The 22,603-nt window shown below is 32.8% G+C and overlaps 2 protein-coding genes across 2 annotated transcripts in view; one reads left to right on the forward strand and one right to left on the reverse strand.

Moving 5' to 3' along the window:
• LOC141343772 (serine/threonine-protein kinase STK11-like) overlaps positions 1 to 12,344 on the forward strand; it is a 21,134-nt gene extending 8,790 nt beyond the window's left edge. Inside the window, exons 2-5 of the mRNA XM_073848415.1 lie at positions 2,248 to 2,305; positions 4,074 to 4,273; positions 7,304 to 7,560; positions 12,237 to 12,344. Of these exons, the coding sequence (XP_073704516.1) occupies positions 2,248 to 2,305; positions 4,074 to 4,273; positions 7,304 to 7,515 (470 nt within the window). The 3' untranslated portion in view covers positions 7,516 to 7,560; positions 12,237 to 12,344. The remainder of the gene's footprint in view (positions 1 to 2,247; positions 2,306 to 4,073; positions 4,274 to 7,303; positions 7,561 to 12,236) is intronic.
• A 3,899-nt stretch (positions 12,345 to 16,243) lies between these two features.
• On the reverse strand, positions 16,244 to 22,305 carry LOC141344371 (voltage-dependent calcium channel beta subunit-associated regulatory protein-like). The gene is made up of 3 exons (XM_073849252.1): positions 22,105 to 22,305; positions 21,036 to 21,231; positions 16,244 to 19,161 (listed from the first exon to the last, which is right to left on the reverse strand). The coding sequence occupies exons 1-3, from the start codon at positions 22,301 to 22,303 to the stop codon at positions 17,604 to 17,606; spliced, it is 1,953 nt and encodes a 650-aa protein (XP_073705353.1). The 5' UTR covers positions 22,304 to 22,305; the 3' UTR covers positions 16,244 to 17,603.
• Between the last annotated feature and the right edge of the window lie 298 nt (positions 22,306 to 22,603).

The raw sequence follows: 22,603 nt of genomic DNA on the forward strand, positions 1-22,603 counted from the left end.
TTAAACGCCGTTACCTTATTGTGCTCGATCAGCATTGTTTATAATGGCTGTGCTGTAATTCATATGTTTGTCCTTCAGATGGCGCCCTGATATTAATGTTCAGCACTGATGCTGGATCAGACTGTGTTTGAGAGCTTTATTATCACAGACACTCATGAAAGAACACACAGCCATTAAACGCGCTCATTAGATCAAACTCCTAACACTGAATGATACATTTCAGTCTAACATTTTCTAAACCACAAAAACATCCATAGATATCCATGATATACTGTAACAATGTCACAATATATAACAACTCAAAATGAAACATTGTATATTGCGTTACAGCTTTCATATTGATTTTATTTTTTATTTATTTATTTATATTTTAGTGATTAAACTAAATAAAAGTAATTAAATAAAAATGAGAAATGTGGCTGTTTTCTTTATATATATATATATATATATATATATATATATATATATATATATATATATATATATATATATATATATATATTCTTTATTTTTTATTTTATTTTTAATTGTAGTTATTAAACTAAATAAAAGTATTTAAATTAAAATGAGAAATGTTATTGTTTTCTTTTTTATATATTTTCATTATTTATTATTTTTGTATTTTATTATAAATTGTAGTTGTTAAACTAAATGAAAGTAACTAAATAAAAATGAGAAATGTTGCGGTTTTCTTAATATATTTAAGTTTTTTTAAATTTCTTTCTTTATTTTTAAATATTTTAGTTATTAAACTAAAAATGAACCAGTCAAAAATGAACGTTTAGAACATTTAGGTTTAATGTAGGCTTTTATTCATATATAAACAGTGATCTTTGTGGTTATGTATATGTGTGTGTCTGTTTTGGTTTTTAGTGTTATAGTGTAAACACCAAATCTCTCACAGCAGCTTTCATATTGATTTTATTTTTTATTTATTTTATATTTTAGTGATTAAACTAAAGTAATTAAATAAAAATGGGAAATGTTGCTGTTTTTTTAATATATATTTTCTGTATTTATTATATTTTTATTTTATTTTAAATTGTAGTTATTAAACTAAATAAAAATGAGAAATGCTGTTTTCTTTTTTAAAAATTCTTTATTTATTATTTTTTGTATTTTACTATAAATTGTAGTTGTTAAACTAAATAAAAGTGAGAAATGTTGCGGTTTTCTTTATATATTTCAGTTTTTTAAATTGTTTTATTTATTTTTTTTTATTTTAGTTATTGGACTAAAAATGAAGCGGTTTAGACTGGTTTAATGTAGGCTTTTATTCATATATAAACGGTGATCTTTGTGAGTGTGTGTATATGTGTGTGTCTGTTTTTGTTTTTAGGGTGACTTTTTAACATTCTATCAAGGGTCTACAGATGAAAAATATAAAAAAGAATCCTGTCTAATTCTGACACATTTACAGCCATGTTTATTAATATGCTTTGCCTCTGTAAACAAAAGCTACATTTAAATAACTAAACAAACGCTTTAAATAAATCTCCCAAATCTCTCACAGCAGCTTTCATATTGATTTTATTATTTATTTTATATTTTAGTGATTAAACTAAATAAAAGTAATTAAATAAAAATGAGAAATGTGGCTGTTTTCTTTTTTATATATTTTCTTTATTTTGTATTATTACTTTTTTAAATTGTAGTTATTAAACTAAATTAAAGTAATTAAATTAAATTGAGATGTTATTTTCTTTTTTATATATTTTCTTTATTTATTATTTTTGTATTTTATTATAAATTGTAGTTGTTAAACTAAATGAAAGTAACTAAATAAAAATGACAAATGTTGCGGTTTTCTTAATATATTTAAGTTTTTTATTTTAATTTTAGTTATTAAACTAAAAATGAACCAGCCAAAAATGAAAGTTTAGACTGGTTTAATATAGGCTTTTATTCATATATAGGGTGTGTGTCTGTTTTCGTTTTTAGGGTAACTTTTAAACATTCTGTCAAGGGTCTACAGATGAAAAATATGGAAAAATAGCCTTTTTGTCTAATTCTGACACATTTTCAGCCATGTTTATTAATATGCTTTGCCTCTGTGAACAAAAGCTACATTTAAAACGCTTTAAATAAATCTCCCAAATCTCTCACAGCAGCTTTCATATTGATTGACTATTATTATTGTTACTAAATGAAAAATATTCGTATACATTTAAAGTCATTGGTTGAAGCGTATTCTGATATTGATCATGTGGCTTTCTGTTCCTTCATCTGAGGTGTTTTCATTCGCAGGGATGCTGGAATATGATCCTGTCAAGAGGTTTTCAATACAGCGCATCAGACAACACAAGTGAGTTCATCCTCAGGACAGATGGCTCGATGTGATCAACTGTGGTGTTTTTCTGAATATTGTTCATTTAGCTGCCTGATTCTATTCAAATCATTAGGGTACCAGAATGGTTAGGTTTGAAGCAGAGTCAGTGATGTTAGATGAACACCGAGAGGAAGAGGAAGTGGGGAATAGTGAGAGTGGGAGAGATGAGCTAGAAATAATCCTGGCCTGGATTTGAGATCTTCATCCAGTGAGGAAACGGATGCGGTTTCCATGGATACGGGAGAGAGCTCATGAGCACGTGCTCTGATGATGTTTGAGCTCACCTGAGATCAGCATAGTTCAATCAGTTCTGGAGCATCTAATAATGCAGAAAATCCAGCTGCGCATCACAGCAATCTGTTACAGTTTAACAAAGATTTTAATAATATTTCAGTATTTTTCTGTGAGCATTTTAGATTGTCTGTCAAATATCAAATTAAACTGCTTTATTTTTATATTCTTTAAAAAAGAAAATTGAATAAATTTTTATATTTTCTGTTTTCATTTCAACTTTAGTCAATAAAAAAATGTTAGATTAGTTTTATTTATTTATTTTTAAGTTTTAGGTTTTTTATTTTTTATAAAATTTTAGTGATTCAACTAAATAAAAGTAATTAAATAAAAATGAGAAATGTTGCTGTTTTATATATATATATATATATATATATATAAAACAGCAACATTTCTCATTTTTATTTAGTCATTTAATTTAATAACTAAAATTTAAAAATAAATAAATAAAATGCATAAAAAACATTTTTTATTCGTTCCTAATTACTGTTATTTATTTTAATAACTAAATTTTAAAATAATAAAAGTAATTAAATAAATTAGATGTTGCTATGTTTTCTGTTTAATATAGTTTTTTTTATTTTATTTAAGATTTTAATTAAACTAAATAAAAAGAAATTAAAAAAGAGAAATGTTATGTTTATATATATATATATTTTATTTTTTATTTAAACTTTTAGATATTAAACCTAAATAACAGTAATTATGTAAAAATATGAAGTGTTATGTTTTCTTTTTTTATAAATTTTAGTTATTAAACTAAAGTAACTAAATAAAAAAGAGAAATGTTGCTGTTTTCTGTTTTATATATTTTGTTTATTTTTAATTTTTTTAAATTGTTATTAAACTAAAAAGTAATTACATAACAAGAAAACAGCAACATTTCTTTTTTATTTATTAAATTTCTTTTATTTTAAATTTTAGTTAATAAATTAAAGTAAAAGGAGAAATGTTATGTTTATATACTTTTTATTTTAAATTTTAGTTATTAAAATAAATAACAGTAATTAAGTCAAAATAAGAAATGTTTTCATTTTTATAAATTTTATTTTATTTTTTAATTTAAGTGATTAAACTAAATAAAAGTAATTAAATAAAAATGAGATGTTGCTGTTTTCTGTTTAATATATTTTCGTTTTTTTATGTGAAATTTTAGGTATTAAACTAAATGAAAGTTATTAACTAAATAGAAATGAGATGTTGCTATGTTTTTTAATACATATTTAGTTTATTTATTTTATTTGAAATTTTAGTTATTAAACTAAAGTAATTAACTAAAATAAAAATGAGAGATGTTGCTATGTTTTCTTTTTTTATATATTGTAGTTTTATTTTAAGTTGTAGTTGTTATTTTTTTAGTTCAGATAATAAAATGTTTTATAACTCTAATAACCCTGTTTTAGATGACGTCCATTGCGGTTGGTCTCACGGGTCATTTCCTCTTCCTGTTTAGCTGGGTGCGTAAGAAACACCCTCCCTCTGAGCTGCCCGTCCCCATCCCACCCAGCGCAGAGACGCGCGACCGATGGCGGAGCATGACGGTGGTGCCGTACCTGGAGGATCTCCACGGTTACGCTGAGGAGGAGGAGGACGATGACGAGCTGTTCGATGGGGAGGATGACATCATATACACTCAGGACTTCACTGTACCAGGTGAGCATCACTGACTCCGCCCACACTTCACTTTCAGCTCCTACTTAGTGTTGCACAGGTGTGTGTCTGTGAGAGTGTGATTTAAATCGGACAAAAACTGCTTTTGGGAATGTCCTTGTTTGTAAAAATGGTATAACAATAAAGTATAGATACTTTTTAAATTGTGATTTTTAAATTTAATTTAAGGCAAGACCGGTCGACCAGCTGTGCGTTAAGTTACAATTTAGCCTAGTTACCACGTAAATGGACACTAAGTTGCATCTTACGCATTACTAAATAATTTTGCGTTGCACCATTAAACTTAGTTTCATCGTAACTCGCACGTACTTTCACCCCCCATCTACAGCGCCACTCTATGCACTTTGTGTTGTTCCAGATGAAATAATAAATGAATAGCATTTCTTTTTTTTATTGATCCTTATTTATTTCAGTTAGTCTCTGAATGTTATTTACACATGTGACCCTGGACAAAAAAAATAGCTTACATATAAACTAATGTTATTATTGTTTCGTTTTTAATGGAAACTTGTTTTTACCGTAAGTATATGTGACCCTGGAGCACAAAACCAGTCTTAAGTCGCTGGGGTATATTTGTAGCAGTAGCCAAAAATACATTGCATGGGTCAATTTTTGATTTTTCTTTTATGCCAAAAATCATTAGGAAATTAAGTAAAGTTCATGTTCCATGAAGATTTTTTGTAAAATTCCTACTGTAAACATATCAAAATGTAATTTTTGATTTGTAATATGCATTGTTAAGAACCTAATTTGGACAACTTTAAAGGTGATTTTCTCAGTATTTTTGATTTTTTTGCATCCTCAGATTTCTGATTTCAAATAGATGTATCTCAGCCAAATATTGTCCTATTCTAACAAACCATACATCAATGGAAAGCTTATTTATTGAGCTTTCATGTGATGTATAAATCTTTTTTTGTCAAATTTAACCTTATGACTGGTTTTGTGGTCCAGGGTCACATATGTGAGGCAAAAGAAGTTAGAATGAAGGATAAATTACAATTCATAGCATTTAAGTTCTGCTGGCGTATTTTGAAGGTTTCTGTTGGATGATTTAGTGTAAACGTCATATGAGACTACGCATTACTTTAAGCAGAGCTAAGTCCTGCCTTACGAACAACTGGTGCAACCAAATGATGCATAGATTTAGTTACAAACTAGCTAGTAGTTACTAAGCCTCTAGTGTGGACTTTACGTTCCAATTTAAGTAAGAACTTATGAATGGCTGGTGCAACCCTACCCAGGTGAATAGGGTCAAAAAAATAACTAATAGTTATCACCTTGTTTACCCAGTTGATTGATTACGCTGATAATTGCAAACTTTTTTGTTTTACAAGCTTTCTAAAATTTTTGGTTAAATATGCAAATGAGCCATTATTTAATGACTTATGTGCTCATTTGCGTACATTTCTAGTGAAAGAATCTAAACACTGGATGAAGTCAGTTTCAAAATTCTTTTTTTTTTATTTTTTTTTTTATACATATTAGAGTCAAATGTTTTTACAGAGGCAAGCTTCTTTAATTCAGAAAAAAACTTAACAATATTTTTTAAAATTTGTGGAGGGAATAAAATGTTATATAAAATCAAGCAAATTATATCTGAACAAATCCCTCAGTTAAAACCTTCAGGATATAGACAGGAATAAAAATGCAAAGTTTGGTGTGTGTAAGAGCTACTGAAGTGGAGATTTATGGCTCATTTTGAGAAACAGTCTTAAAAATCTGTATTGTAATTGAAGTCTGTTGACACAAATAGATAAAGTGCTATAAAAGAAACACTTAACAGTGTCTTTTGAATGTTTTATGAAAAAGCAAAAAGCCTAAAATCTCTAACTTGACAGGTGCATGAAAAACCTGTTTTTGCCTGCACTGTCTCCAATTAAAAAAATAATATATTTTTTTTAAGAAATTCATTAAAAGTGCATAAGGTTTTCTGATAGGGTTAGTGTGTCTTTGTGATTATTTGTTAAATGTACTAGCAAATTCTACACTTGATTTATATTAATTTGAAGTTTTTAATTTTGAATTAATTTATTTTAATTTTAAATTTTAGTTATTAAACTAAATAATTGTAAATAACTAAATGAAAATAAGAAATGTTGCTATGTTTTCTAATTTATATATTTTTTATTGACTTATAAATTATTTATTTATAAACTTAAGTAACTAAATAAAATGTTGCTGTTTTCTTTTTTTTTTTTTAGATATTTTAGTTTATTTATTTTATTTTAAATTTTAGTCATTAAACTAAATAAAAGTAATTAACTAAATAAAATGAAAAGTGTTGCTGTTTTCTTTTTTATATATTTTAGCTTTATTTATTTTTTACTTGAAATTTTAGTTATTAAACTAAATTTACTAAATGAAAATGAGAAATGTTGCCATGTTTTCTTTTTTATATATTTTAGTTTTTTTATTTATTTATATTTATTTATTTTTTAAATGTCATTTAATAAACTAAATGAAAGTTATTACCTAAATAAAAATGAGAAATGTTTCTTTTGGTATATTTTATATAAATATATTTGATAGCACTTTATCTATCTTATCTTTGTGTCAAAAGATTACAATACATATTTCTAAAGGCCATTTTCTCAAAATGAGTTTTTTCTCCTACACTGAGCCATAAAACTCCACTTCAGTAGCACTTACACACACACCACACTTGACAACCTTCAGGATATAGTCAGGAATTAGATTTTTACAGAGATTTGTTCATATATAATTTGCTTGATTATATACAGCATTTTATCCCCCCCCCAAAATTGTAAAATATTTACAAAAATGCAGTCTCTCCACTTAAAAAAAAATATTTTCTTTTTTAAAAATAATTAAATGTGCATAAGGTTTTCTGTTAGGGTTAGTGTGCCTTTGTAATTATTTGTGAAATGTACTAGCAATTTCAAGTGTTTCTACCTCCTAATTTGAAGTTTTTTTGAATGAGTGGTAGTTTTGACTCATCGTCTGTGCTGTTGTTGGTCACTAACGCTCCTGTGGTGTGTGTTTGAACAGGGCAGGTTCCGGAGGACGAGGAGGACGAGGAGGAAGAGCGTGCTCCGGAGCGCACCTGTGCCGTGGCCAAACCGGTGTGTGTGAACGGGACGGAGTCGGCCGCGCTGAAACCCAAATCGGAGCGGCGCTCCAGCTCTTCCTCCAACCCCTCCAGGAAGGGCGTCTCCGCCGCCAGCAAGATCCGCAAACTTTCCACCTGCAAGCAGCAATGACCCCCTGCAGCTGCTGCGCTGCTCACCTGCGCCTCCTCTGTACAGGTGAGACACAGCTGCTCTCATCACACACTCGGACATCGGATTCTATTTATTTTATATTATGTTTTGGAAAGAAGTCTCTTCTGCTCACCAAAGCTGCATTTATTTGATCAAAAATACTGTAAAATTGTGAAACATTATGACAGTTTAAAATAGACATTTTCTATGTGATTGCTGTTCAAATGTAATATTTCTGTGATCAAAGCTGATTTTTCAGCATCATTACTCTAGTCTTCAGTGTCACATGATCCTTCAGAAATCATTCTAATATCCTGATTTCCTGCATTTATTTGATTAAAAGTACAGTAAAATTTTTGAAATAATATTAAAATTTAATACAGCTGTTTTCTATGTGAATATCTTTTAAAGTATAATTTATTTCTGTGATCAAAGCTGTATTTTCAGCATCATTACTGCAGTCTTCAGTGTCACATGATCCTTCAGAAATCATTCTAATATACTGATTTCCTGCATTTTTTTTAATATTTGTTGTGAACAGTGCTAATAATCAGAAATGTTTCTTGAGCAGCAATGATGTTGAAAATTCAGCTTTGATCACAGCAGTCAATTACACTACTGCTCAAAAGTTAGTGATTGATAAGATTTGTTTATGTTTTAGTCTCTTCTGCTCATCAAGGCTGCATTTATTTGATCAAAAATACAGGAAAAAACAATAATACTGCAAAATATTATTACAGTATAAAACAATGGTTTTTATTTTTAAAATACGTTAAACTATCATTTATTCTAGTGACGCAAAGTTGAATTTTCACAAGCTGTTACTCACATGATCCTTCAGAAATCATTCTAATATGCTGATTTATTATTAGATTTATCAATGTTGGAAACGGCAAGTATTTTTCGGAAGAATCTGTGATGACTTGCAAGTCAAAAGAACAGCATTTATTCAAAATCTAAATCTTTTCTAACAATGTAAATCTATGCTATCACTTTTTATTAATTTAACACATCCTTGCTAAATAAAACTATTAATTTCTTTTGGGGGAAAATAAAAGAAAGAACAAAAATGACTCCAAACTTTTAAACAGTAGTTGTTAGTAAATCTTTAAACCTTTATTTTAAATAAATGCTGTTTTTTTTTAACCTTTTATTGATCAAAGAATGGAAAAAAAAGTATCACAGGTTACAAAAATAATTAACTGTTTTCAACATTGATAATAAATCAGCATATTAGAATGATTTCTGAAGGATCATGTGACACTGGAGACTGCAGTAATGATGCTGAAAAATTCAATTTTAATTATAGATATAAATTAAATTTGAGTGTATATTAATATAGAAAAACATTGTTTTAGATCATAATAATATTTCACAATATTAAAATTTTTTTCTGTATTTTTAATCCAATGAAAACAGCTTTGATGAACAAACTTTTTTTTTTTTTTTTAATCTTACCAATCCCAAACTTTTGAGCAGTAATGTACATTTGAACAGATATTCACATAGAAAACAGCCGTTTCAAATTGTAGTAATATTTCATGTATTATTGTATTTTTAATCAAATAAATGCAGCTTTGGTGAGCAGAACTGAAATTTTCAAAAGTCGTATTTATTCCGAGCATTGGAGCAGTAGTGTGTTCCATGAGCTGAACTGTCCTCCGATGAATCTCAGGATGATCAGTGTTATCCAGAGACAGGAAGTGTGTGTGTTCAGGGTGGGGTTCCTCTGATGCTGATGAGATGCCGCAGTGAATGCGATGACTCAGTCTCTCTCTCTCTCTCTCTCTCTCTCTCTCTCTCTCTGTGTGTCTCTGATGGAGCGAGTGACTCAGACTCTTCTCTCTCTGCGTCCGTCTATATTTAGTGCTTTCATCTTCAGCTCTGCTCGATTGGATGCAGTTGGATGGAAACCTGTTTACACTTTCATCTCGCAACATGCGGAAATTGGAAATGCATAGGCATCAAATCACATTGTGTAACGAGAACGCCACATAATGAATCTAAAGCAGATCTCGCTGATGTTTACAGCCGAGTGAGATGACCAATGAGTAGTTATATTGATACAATAATATATTATAATATATACTAAAAACAATAAAAACATGTCAATAGCCAAACATATTATTTTGAAATATATTTTACTTTTTATTTTTGACACTAATGGTACTCCATACCTCAAAATGATCCAAATATTAAAACAAATGATATTTTAAAGTATATTCAAATAAAAAAATTTTTTTTTTTATTGCAATATTTTTTTATGTATTGGAACTTTGATGAGCATAAAATACTTTTTTTTTTTTTTTTTTTCTGAATACTGAATTTTTTTCCCCCAGTTTTTATATATTTTATAAATGTATTTATATATTTTCACTTTACAGTAAAATGTTTCCATAATATTTTCACTACTATTCTGTTTGACTACAATTAATGTTTTTTTTTATATTTTACAAATGTATCTGTTTTTTCACATTACTGAAAAATATTTGATTGTCAGAGTTTTTCTCTGATTTCTGAGTTAACCCATCTTGCAATTTTTTTGCAAGCTACAGATTAAAAAGAATATTAAAAAGTGAAATGTTTTATCTCACAGTTGTGACTTTTCTTGCAATTGTGAGTTAACATTTTGCAATTCAGGTTTTTTCTCTTACAATTGTTTATATCGTGCAGTTCTGACTTTTTTGTCACTGAATCTTAAAATAGAATTGTACTAATTTTATTATAAAATATTTTTTAAAGTACTTAATAAAAATATTTCTAAAATAAATAACTATTAAAATTAAACATTTTAATGTATTTAAAAATAAAAGAACAATTTTTACAAATACAAATATTTTTTATAAATAAAATAAAATAGATTTAATTACATAAAATATTTTATAAACACATTTTAACACCATTTTCTATTAAAAAAATTTTTATAACAATTTTGATAAATAAAAAAGATTTCCTTAAAATGTACTAAAAACTAAAAACAAAATTATAAAAAAATAGATTTTCATTAAAAAAAAAGTATAAATATTTAGCTATTGTAATATATAGACAAGAGTTAATTTTGATGCCACATTGACAAGTATCTCTTACTTTTATTTGGTCGAGATGCAACTATTTAAAAATCTAGAATCTGAGGGTGTGAAAAAAAATCTAAATATTGAGAAAATCGCCTTTAAAGTTGTCCAAATGAAGTTCTTAGCAATGCATATTACTAATCAAAAATTACATTTGATATATTTACAGTAGGGAATTGACAAAATATCTTTATGGAACATGATCTTTACTTAATGTCCTAATGATTTTTGGCATAAAGAAAAATGTATAATTTTGACCCATACAATGTATTTCTGTCTGTTGTTACAAATATACCCCTGATGCCTAAGACTATTAAAGAATATTAAAATGTTATTTAAATAAAGTGTGAAACAGAGTTTCAAATGTTGTATAATTAAATATAAAATAGAATCTTAAAATATAATTGTACTAATTTTAATATTAACTAAAAAGTACTTGTTATAACTAAAAATATTTCTAAAATAAATAATAATATTTTATTTTAATATTTAAAAATAAAAGACACTTTTTTTTTACAAATACAAATGTTTTATAAATAAAAAAATTGTAATAAATAAAATTGAAATATTTAATAAATACATTTAACACCATTTTCTATTCATAAGATTTCCACAAATAAAATTTACACCTAATAAATAAAAATTAACTTTAAACAAAATTATAAATAAGTTTTTTATTAAATAAAAAGTACTTGTAATAACTAAAAATATTTATAAAATTAAAAATAAATATGTTAATATTTAAAAATAATTTTACATCTACAAATGTTTTATAAATAAAATAAATTGTAATAAATAAAATAGACACCATTTTCTATTAATAAAAAATTTACACCTAATAAATAAAAATTAACTTTAAACAAAATTATAAATAATTTTTTTATTTAATAAAAAGTACTTGTAATAACTAAAAATATTTATATAATTAAAAATAAATGTTAATATTTTAAAAATAATTTTACATCTACAAATGTTTTATAAATAAAAAAAATTAATAAATAAAATTTTAATATTTTATAAATACATTTTAACACCATTTTCTATTCATAAGATTTCCACAAATAAAATTTACACCTAATAAATAAAAAATTAACTTTAAACAAAATTATAAATAAAAAGTTTTTTATTTAATAAAAAGTACTTGTAATAACTAAAAATATTTATATAATTAAAAATAAATATGTTAATATTTAAAAATAATTTTACATCTACAAATGTTTTGTAAATAAAATAAATTGTAATAAATTAAATAGAAATATTTTATAAATACATTTTAACACCATTTTCTATTAATAAAAAATTTACACCTAATAAATAAAAATTAACTAAATAAGTTTTTCATTAAATAAAAAAATATAAATATTTATCTATTATATAAAGATTGAGTTAATTTTGATGCCACATTGACGTTAAAAATCAAAGGTAAAGGAAGCAAGCAACTCTTCTATCTGGCTGAGACACAACTATTTGAAAATCTAGAATCTGAGGGCGCAAATAAATCAAAATATTGAAAAAATCGCCTTTAAAGTTGTCTGAATGTTCTTAGCCAATCATATTAGTAATGAAGTTTTGATATCAGAAATGAAGTTTTGCTATATTTACAGGAGGAAGTGTCCTAAATATCTGCCTGTGTGTGTGTGTTGTGTGCAGGTTTCTGTTGTTTCCCAGCAGTCAGTACTGAACGCTGTTCCCGACGCACATTTCTGCCGTGACGATGAACTCAAACACTCAGTGCCAGGACTTTATCTGGAACGGACTGACTTGACTTTGAGAATGCTGTTAAAGAGCGGAGACGTTTCCCACAATCCTCGGATCATCCATTGGGTTTCTAGTTTTAGACGTCTTTTAATTTCCAGTGGTGACCTGCAGTTAAACATGCAGATGGTTTGATGTAAAGAGATCACTTCTAATAGAGAGAGATGCTGCAGATGATGATACCGATGTTAAAAACTAAAGTGCATGCTGTGACGCGGACGCCGCAGGACCTTTGGCTTCATTTTCCCCATTTGGTTTGTTTTTCTCCATAAATATTTTTTAAGTATTATTTATATAAAACACATCCCAACTGAAGCTGAGCTCGTGGTCTTTATTTGCACGTGTTTGAATGGAAAAAGGTGATTTTTTTTTTTTTTTTATATATATATTTGGAATAAAAACACAAGTAGAATTGCACTGTTTTATCTCTCAACTCAGATTTGGTTTCTCACAGAATTGCAAGGAAAAAGTTTACATCTTGCAATTCAGGGTTTTTTATTATTATTTTTTGTTTGTTTGTTTCTGCCACAAAATAAAAAATAAAAAGGGTAGTTGCAATGTTTTATCTCACAGCTGTGACTCTTACAAATGGTTATATTTCACAATTCTTATTTTATCCTCACAATTGTGACTTCCTTGCAATTCTGATCTTATTTTTTTTTACAATAGTTAATATTTTTCACTTCTGACCTTTTTTCTCAGTTGTTTTTCTTGCAAATCTGAATTTCTATCTTGCAGTTTTGACTTGTTTTTTCTTATGATTCTGAGTTTATATCTCACAATTATTTTCATCACAATTCTGTTAGTCTTGCCATTCTGACTTTCTTTTCTTACAAACCTAAATTTATATCTTTTATATTTCACTTTTTCCCTCACAATTCTGTTTGTCTTGCAATTACAACTTTTTTTTTCTCACATTGGTTAATATTTTGCAATTCTGACTCTTTTTTTTTTTTTTTTGTTTTCTTACTAACCTGAATTTATATCTTGCAGTTTTGACTTTTTTTTTCTTATGATTCTGTTTATATCTCACAATTTTGGCTTTTTTCTCAAAAAGGTTAATATTTTGCACTTCTGACTTAGTTTTTTCTTACAAATCTGAATATATATCTTGCAGTTTTGACTTTTTTTCTTATGATTCTGAGTTTATATCTCACAATCGTTACTTTTTTCCTCACAATTCTGTTAGTCTTGCAATTATGACTTTTTTTTCTTACAAACCTGAATTTATATCTTGCAATTCTGACTTTTTTCTCACAAAGGTTAATATTTTGCACTTCTGACTTTTTTGTTTTTTCTTACAAACCTGAATTTAGAACTTCCAGTTTTGACTTGTCTTATGATTTTGAGTTTATATCTGAGAATTCTGAGTGAATGGTAATTTTTTTTGTCAATATTGACTTTTTTTTTTTTTGTTTTGTTTTTTATATTAATTTGAATTTATATTTTGCAGTTCTGACTTTTTTTCTCACAAAGGTTCATATTTAGACATTTTGACTTTTGTGTTTTCTTACAAATCTGAATTTATATCTTGCAGTTTTCACTTTTTCTTATGATTGAGTTTATCTCTCAGTTCTGAGTTTGTCTTGCAGTTCTGACTTTTTTTTATTCTCACAATGGTTAATATCTTGCAGTTCTGACTTTTTTCTTCTGATTCTCAGTTTATATCTCACAATTCTGACTTTTTTTTTACACAATGGTTAATACTCTGCACATCTGACGACTTTTTTTTTCTTATGAATCTGAATTATATCTCACAATTCTGAGTTTGTTTTGCAATTCTGACTTTTTTGGGGGGTTTTTTTCATACAAACCTGAATTTATATCTTGCAGTTTTCACTTTTTTTTTCTTATGATTCAGATTTTTTTTTTCTCAGTTTGTCTTGCAATTCTGACTTTTTCTCACAAAGGTTAATATCTTGCAGTTCTGACTTTTTTCTTATGATTCTGAGTTTATATCTCACAATTCTGAGTTATTTTTTTCTCACAATGGTTAATATTTAGCAATTCTGACCTTTTTTTTTTTTTTTTTTTTTACAAATCTGAATTTCTATTTTGCAGTTCTGACTTGTTTTTCTTATGGTTCTGAGTTTATATCTCACAATTCTGAGGGGGTTTTTTTCTCTCAGTGGTTTATTTTGCAGTTCTGACTTCTCGCAATTCTATTTTAGAAATTAGACTTTTTTTCTCTGCAAGAAAAAGTCAGCACTGTGAGAGAAAAATCTGCAGTTGTCTTTTAAATTGTTCTAAGCATCAGTCAGTCGCATAAAGGCCTGTTTTTGTTACAGAATAGATGGCTTTTGAGCCACAAATCAAAATGCCAGTCCATCCAGAGACAAACAACCAGGAATTTTCTAATATTAAAATGCTTTCTTTAACAATTATGAAAATATATAATACTTTACAATGTACATTATTGCATACCTTTATGTTGTTAATACATAAAGGATTCAAGATTCTCTGATAATTTAACATCATTTGGTTTCAAGTGCACTTTTTCTTCTGTGCAACATGAGGAGGATGAGGCTTTTTGTGACATTTTCTGATGCTTTTTGTCATTTTTGGAGTTTGCTGGTGTCTAGAGAGGAGCAGCGTGAGCGTTCTGTTAAACATCTCTATTTGTGCTCTACACACAGAGACATGAAGGTGAGTATGTGATGCACAATTGTTGTGTTTCTGTGAAGTATCTGTGTGTCGTCAGTGTTTCTCACATCGCAGATGTTTTCCAAAGATCAACTGCGTTGTACAGATGTGATCTATGTGGAAACCATCAGTTTATGAGCAGTGTTGGGCAAAAGTTACTTTTAGAAATAATGCGTTACAATATTGCATTACTCTGGAAAAAGTAACTAACTGCGTTAGTTGCAACGTTTTCTCACAGTTGTGACTTTTTTCACAATTGCAAGTTAAGATTTGAGCAATTCTCACTTTTGTTCTTACAATTGTTTATATCTTGCAATTCTGAGATTTGTTTCCTCACGATTGTGTGTTTGCTTCTCTGTAAAAAGTAACTAACTGCATTACTTTTGAGTTAATTTTTGTCATCTGAGCTGGGCTTGCTTATATATTTTTAATAACAAAAGACACAAGTTAAATTTTTGGCAACTGCCTTTGTCTCTGCACATAAGATTTTTAGTAAGATTTTTTAAATTTGTAATATGACACCTGACTCAATAGTAATGTCTGATTTCAAAATGGTTACATTTTCAGGTTTTAATCTTATGATGATTACAAAAATATACGATAGAGAAAGAATACAAAAAAAGAGCAGGTGGAACAGATGGGATGGTTATATTGTGCTTAAATGTCATGAAAACAACAGAAGCTGGTTCTTAAAATTGGCCTTCATTAGTATTTTGTGTTATTTGTGAAGACTGACTCAACAGGAAGTGAGGTCATGGTTGTGTTGATGGGCAATTGGAGGTTCTCCAGTATATTTAGAGCTGCAGGAAGCTCAGTGCACTCCTCTTCTCTTCTGCTGCCGTTTCAAGCCGATCATTTGAAAAAATCCATGAACGCAGCGAGAGGAAAAGGGCCAGATTATCCAGAATCAGCAGAACGGTGCTGCTCCGTCTCTGGCGTGTGACCTATGACCACTTACACGCCTGTTTCCATGGCAACAAGCCTACTTCCACCGAAAATCACCTTCGGCTCCAGTTTCGTTTAATGTGTTCTTTAGTATTTCATTATATGTGATATCTAGCCGACAGCTTTATGTCCATCGGAGCTTATATTGCTCAAGGCATTTGTTGCTCAACATGCTTCTATCAGTTTGTTTTTGGAGGTTAAAGGTGTCACTGTGAGCCTTTTTGTTTCCAAACATTTCCAAATTCCAGATTTTTCCAAATACTTGAGTCATTATTGTGTAAAAGCAATCATTTAATTTAAACACACATGTACACGTCTCATTTGCATTGATTTTAGCTGACAATTTAAATCAGTTGACCTGATGTTTTCAGTTTTTCCCTCCAATAATCATGATTTTTACATAAAACCAACAAAAGTACCTTTATTGCAAAGGAATTATAATTAAAAAATGACAAATCAGAGTGATCTAGATGTACACCTATATACAATCACCTACACCTACCCCGTGTTCTCAATGCTAAACACGATCTGGATGGAATAAATGATACAAGACACATTTATGAGCCTAATAGTTGCACATGTATGATATGAAGACTGAGATATTGAGCACTGATCATCTTATCATCAATGTTTTCATAACAAGAACTTAGCTGTTCTGGATTCACAAATAACTGCAGATTTAAAACTGAGACTCTCGTCAATGGTGATATGCATTGTGGGATATATATATATACGATCTCTATTAACTATTAAGGTCAATCCATCCACAGGGCCAGATCTCAACCTTCACTGTCTAAAGCACATCACAAAGTGTTCTAGATCTGTTTAAATATGGATGTTCAGTGCTGAGTCTGATTGAGTCTTGAAGCACCAAACGGCTGTAGTTTCACAGTGAACGTTAGTTTGACTGCAGATCTGTGATTCTATGTTTAGTCCCATGAGATGAAGTTATATGAGGGTTTCTATCATTACATCTTGGATGGATGTTCACACTGTTCTCAACTCTATTATAGTAACTGTGATGAAGTGTGTCATTTCTGTCACCAAACAGATTCGCTTAAATAATGCCATTGGTCAGTTACAACACACCTCACCCTTTAAGTGTGTGTATTTATTGCTAATGTTCCCATTAGACGTCATGCTTGTATTCACCCCTCCCTCCCCCAAGAAACAGATCTCAGTCTGTACATCAGTTGATTTTCCAATAGGTGGCGCTGTACCATTTCAAACTATTCTGTACAAGAACGATAACTATAACGTTAACTATATTAGTGTCCACAACAACGGACAATACATTTCTGTTTTTTCTAAGCACACTGCAGCTTTAAATGCTCAGGGTTTTTAAAGTCAAATTGACTGATGATGTTTGTAACACGTTTTGAATGTGATTCCAACTATATCGTTTATCTGTGTCATTAGAGCGATTAACAAAACTTCACGCAGGGGTGCTCAACCCCGTTCCTGGAGATCTACCTTCCTGCAGAGTTTAGTTCCAACCCTGATCAAACACACCTGTCTGTAATTATCAAGTGCTCCTTCAGATCCTGATTGGTTGGTTCAGGTATGTTTGATCAGGGTTGGAGCTGAACTCTGCAGGAAGGTAGATCTCCAGGAACGGGGTTGAGCACCCTTGACTTAATGGTTATAGTTATCATTCTTTCTGAGAACGGCCGTTTACTCTTCGAGATCTAGTGAGGTGCGGCTTACGGTCACAATGCACTCCTGACTTCCTCTTTGAGTCCTCAGGTTCGAGTAGAGCCGGTCGTCCAGTGTGGATGCCAGTTTGTCTGACGGACTGATGTCAGTAAGTGTGTGACGTGTGTAGTCCTGATCCAGATCAGTGGGGTCTGGCACGAGTGTGTCTGTGTGTGAATGCAAACGAGAGCTAAACGTAGCCATAGGTCCACCACGGTCCATCTGTGAATGTTTATGTGAATCTGCGGGATGCAGATTTGTTCCTAAGTCTTCCAGTATCCCACAATCTCTGGTGCTGTTGTCCTGCGTTTGCACTGAGAAGAAATGCCGGCTTGTGTTGTTGCTGCTGTTGTTTGCGTTTTCCTCCAGGTCTGGACCAGAGCTTCCTGTTTCTGAGGGCGGACCAGCACCCTCCAGCTCCGGACCAGATTTTTCCGGGTCGGGCGATTCCGTACTCGCCGCTCCCTCGCTGGCCTCCTCGTCCGCGGCGCTAGCGATGCGAGGCAAGGTACTGTGGAAGCGTGTGTCTAAGGGGTAGTTGGCGCTGTCGCCACGGCGTAGCGGGTAGCAGCGCTGTCGTTCTAGAGATGGCGAGTATCGAGCGGCACCGGGGTCGCTGTACTGCTTGCTGCGCTGCCACTGCTTCCTGAGATGGATTCGGGAGCGGTGCCGGTGACGCAATGAGGGCGAGCCCTGCTGGTCGAACTGGGGATCGTGGCGTAGGAATTCATTAAACAGCGCCTCCGTCTTCTCATCGATGCTGTAGTCTCTGCGGCGGAAGCGCGTCTTGGGTTTGGTGGCGGGTTGCGGTTCTTGATGGGCAGGAGTCTCTGCCTCAAAGCTTACACCGCTCTCCGATGCTTCATCTTCCAACTCCTCTTTGAACAACCTCGTCTCAAAACTCTCACAAACCGTGCCTTTACGGCCAGAATTGGTGAAAAAGCGCCGACGTTCTGATGCTGTCTTTCCGGAGCTACTTCCAAACAATCTAAATTCCTCCGGAGCCTTGCAAGGGGCCTCGATAGAGGCGTATCCGCTGTCCATCTGGAGAAGCTTCCGGTTGTTTGTCTCTCCATCGCTGCCTCTCTCAGCGTCCACACTGTCCCGCCCATTTCTCCTCAGCCCGGCTTCCCTGAGCACATCATCATATGGAAGCTCGTTGTCTCCGTCTATTTCGTCATCGATGTCTTGGGACTGGTAGCTAGGGGCGCCCGCTCTCGCTGAGCAAACGCTGTCGGCATCACTGCGAGTGGAGTCTCTGTCGTTGCTGCTCAGGTCGGAGGAGGCGTACTGCTCCAGCGATGCTCTCAGGCTCCAAATGTCACGGTACAAGCTGGGCTGCTCTAGACTCTCCTGACGACTCACCGGTCCAAACTCTTCACCACCGCCTCCTGATGCTCCTGCCATCATCATCTCCTGCCCATCCTCTTCAACATCCTCCTTTTCCAGAGGTCCATGGGATGAGGGGAATGTTGGAGTCATGTCTTTCACTGCATCTGTGTCAACTCTGAGCTCCATCACAGCTTCTACCTCTAGCCTGAAAGGTAAACAAGACTTGTTATGTTACTGTAAAATGTTCTGTGTTACTAGTAGGAGGTGACAGATTTCTAATTAATTCTGATTCTGGGGTAGGCAAGTTGGGTCCTAAAGAGCTGCTGTCCTGGAGAGTTTAGCTCCAACCTTGCAAAATAATCTTACCTGCCTATAGATTTAGTAACCCTGAAGTCATTGATTAACTTGTTCAGGTGTTTGATTAGAGTTGGAGCTAAACTTGGTGGTGAATTTGCCTACCCCTGTTCTAGATTGAAGGTGATGTCTAAAATTCCCCAGGACAGATTTGAGAACACTGCTCTAAAGGTCTGAAGTGTCCAATCATGCTCCTGGAAGTCCACTATCCTTCAAAGTTTATCTCAATCCTAATTAAACACACCTGAACCAGCTAATCAAGTTCTTCAGGATCAGTACAAACTTTCAGGTGAGTGTGTTTGGTCAGATTTGAGCTAAACTCAAGGTCAGGGATGGACAACTTTGGTCCTGGAGGGCTCCTGTCCTGCAGAGTTAAGCTCCAACTCTAATCAGACACACCTGCATGTACTGTAGCTTTCTAGTGATCTGGCAGACACTGGTTAGCTGGTTCAGGTGTGTTTAATTAGGGCTTGTAGCTAAACTCTATAGAAAAGTGTTCCTCCAGGACCGAAGCTGCCCATCCCTGCTCTAGGTCAAGCGTGCCCAATCCTTTTCGTGGAGATCCACCTACCTGCTAGCCTGGCGAGCCAGACTTACATCAAGATGTTTAGTCTGGAAACTCTCCATAGACGCGGCTTACTCCGAGGGGCGGGATAAACGGTTGTCTCTCAAAATCCCTATGCACGCAATAGGATAGCGCTTCAACCAATCAGAGCAACGAAGAAGGTGACGTAGTAATTGGTATATTAAGCTTTTTCCGTATCCAGTCGGCAAAACTCCAAACACATCTTCCTTTTTTAAAAATGACTTAAGTGCCGTTCTTTGCTCGTTTCTTAAAGAAAAACTTAACTCCAAGTCCTCCAGAGTCGCGGCCAAAGCCGATTCGAAAGACCGCTGTTCGACAGCTGCAGCCGCCATTCTTTGTTTTTCAAGTGGCAGCCGTCGCAACTCTGTCGTCATATGTTAAGCCCGCCCCGCCTACTCTATACGCGTTGTGATTGGCCTGACCCAATTTGGGTTTTTGCAGCTAGAAGGTCTATTGAGAGTGTCTAGACCCACCTGGCTGCAAAATAATTTTTGCTGCCGCTAGGGTGCGTCTAGATTTCTAGGCTACCTACCTGCCGCATTTAGTTCCAATGTCTGTAATTATCAAGTGTTCCTAATAATTGTGCAATTGTGTTTGGTCAGGGTTAGAGCTAAACTTCGCAGGAATGTAGATCTCCAGGAAAAGGATTTGGCACCCCTAATAGGATAGGACACACCTAATTCAAGAGTGTTAAATCCTACTCCTGGAGGTCCACAACCCTTCAGAGTTTGGCTCAAATACTAATCAAACTACTTGAACCAGATAATCAAAGTCTTCAGGATCAGTACAAACTTTCAGGAGGTTGTGTTAGGTCAGGTTTGAGCTAAACTCTAGATCAGGGATTGGCAACTTCAGTCCTGGAGGACCACTGTCTTGCAGAATTTAGCTCCAACCCTAATCAAACACACCTGCGTGTAGCCTTCTAGTGATCTGGAAGACACACATTAGCTTGTTCAGGTGTGTTTAATTAGAGTTTGAAAGTACCTGTTTCTGTGAGTATCTGTGAAAATAATAACAGCCTAATATTCATTCATTTGTAGATCATAACCATATGATATTGGCCCTGGGAGCAAGATTGGACACCCCTGCTCTTATTTTCAAATATTTTGACACAAGCTCCTGAGGTGACATGGTCATACCTGCTGAGGGCAGGAGGAGCTCCTGCAGTGGCGTCCAAAGAACTGGCTGAGAGGCATCTTGGTGGCTCCTTCTGCAACGGTGTGTTGGGTTTTCGCAACAGGAAGTCGCTGACTCCACACTGCAAGGGTTCTTCTCCCTGATCCAGAGTCTCACTGGCTGCCCGCTGCCTCTGAAATGCACGTCTCCTTGGAGAACCTAAGAGAATACAAGAAAAACAGGGGAATGATCAAGTATATCCACAAATGACTCTCATTGAGTAACACAATCCCAGACTAAACACAAGCTCTGTTCCAGAACCTTCTAAAGCAGAATCTGCTTTACAACTGCTTTAGTGCCCGGTTTGAGACGCTCTACGTAAACAGCATTGTGTAAGTATTAATTTAGTATTATTTATGTACCCTTATAGTATTTATTAATATCTGTAATTGGCTTTTATTTTTTTCCTAGAGCTCTCCACAGTGTGTTCTTCACATCAGCAGCTCAGCAGGTTTCAGAACAGAGCAAAGCACAAAGAGGAGAAGCAAAGAAGCTTGGAAAGGAGGCGCCATGGCTCCCCTCAGCCTCAATAATGAAAGCATATAATGCGATCTATTGCTCATTAGCAGGAAATGAGCATACAGTACTGAATGACCTTTCACATCAGGTGAAGAATAATGCGATTATTTTATAATTCATTTATCAGCAGCTTTTGTCCTGCACTCCTGCTTGAAATTTCTGAGCCAATCAGATCTCACACTGGTCACATGACTGTTACTAAACTGAGCTACTCTACCCTTATTGATCCGGTATTGATTCCTATTCTCCAGGCTCATTCAGGGCTGAATAGGATCTCTGAGTGTAAAACATTGTTTAAGTAGACTGCAGGATGTCTGGCTTTGGATTGTGTTTATGGAATGTGATTTATGAATAATATTGCAGCATTGCATTAAACTACAGAAATTTTTTCAGAAGACAAATCTTCCTCTCGAGTCCAACAAGAGTGTTTAATCGAACTCAACCGCAGAAATGGCTTGATCTGAACTTCACATGTGGAGACTTGAAGTGTTTGTGTGTTTAGATTATCCTCACCTCTGGTTTCGAGACTCGCCGCTCTCTGGAAGGTGTCCAGTCTCCATTTCTTGACGCTGAAGAACGGACCCGCTCCCTCCAGGCTGGCGTGGCGTCTGAGTTTAGACAGGAAGTGGAACATGGTGCCCTGAGCTGGACCTGCGGCCCCACCAGCCGCACAGGAAGTGGAATCTCTGTCCATCAGCAGGCTTCTGCTCATCACCTCAGTCTGAAGAGGAACATCAGGAGGGAAGAGATCATGAAAGTGTCCAACAGGTCAGAGGTAACGCCGGTCAATTGCAGGAAAACATCCGGCTCACATTAAAAACCAGGTCAAACTCAGAAGTCAAACACATTTAAAGAACCAAATCAAATACAATGAAGTCATTCTGTCCGGATGCAGTGCATAAATTAAAATCTATGTAACAAACAAACAGTGACATGCACACAAATTGCACTGTACAATTTACAGTACCGCTGTATTTTATTGATAATTGGCGTGACTCACGGTGTGTGATCG

Source organism: Garra rufa, chromosome 10 (genome assembly GCF_049309525.1).
Source record: "Garra rufa chromosome 10, GarRuf1.0, whole genome shotgun sequence".
In the NCBI taxonomy this organism is placed as follows: domain Eukaryota; kingdom Metazoa; phylum Chordata; class Actinopteri; order Cypriniformes; family Cyprinidae; genus Garra; species Garra rufa.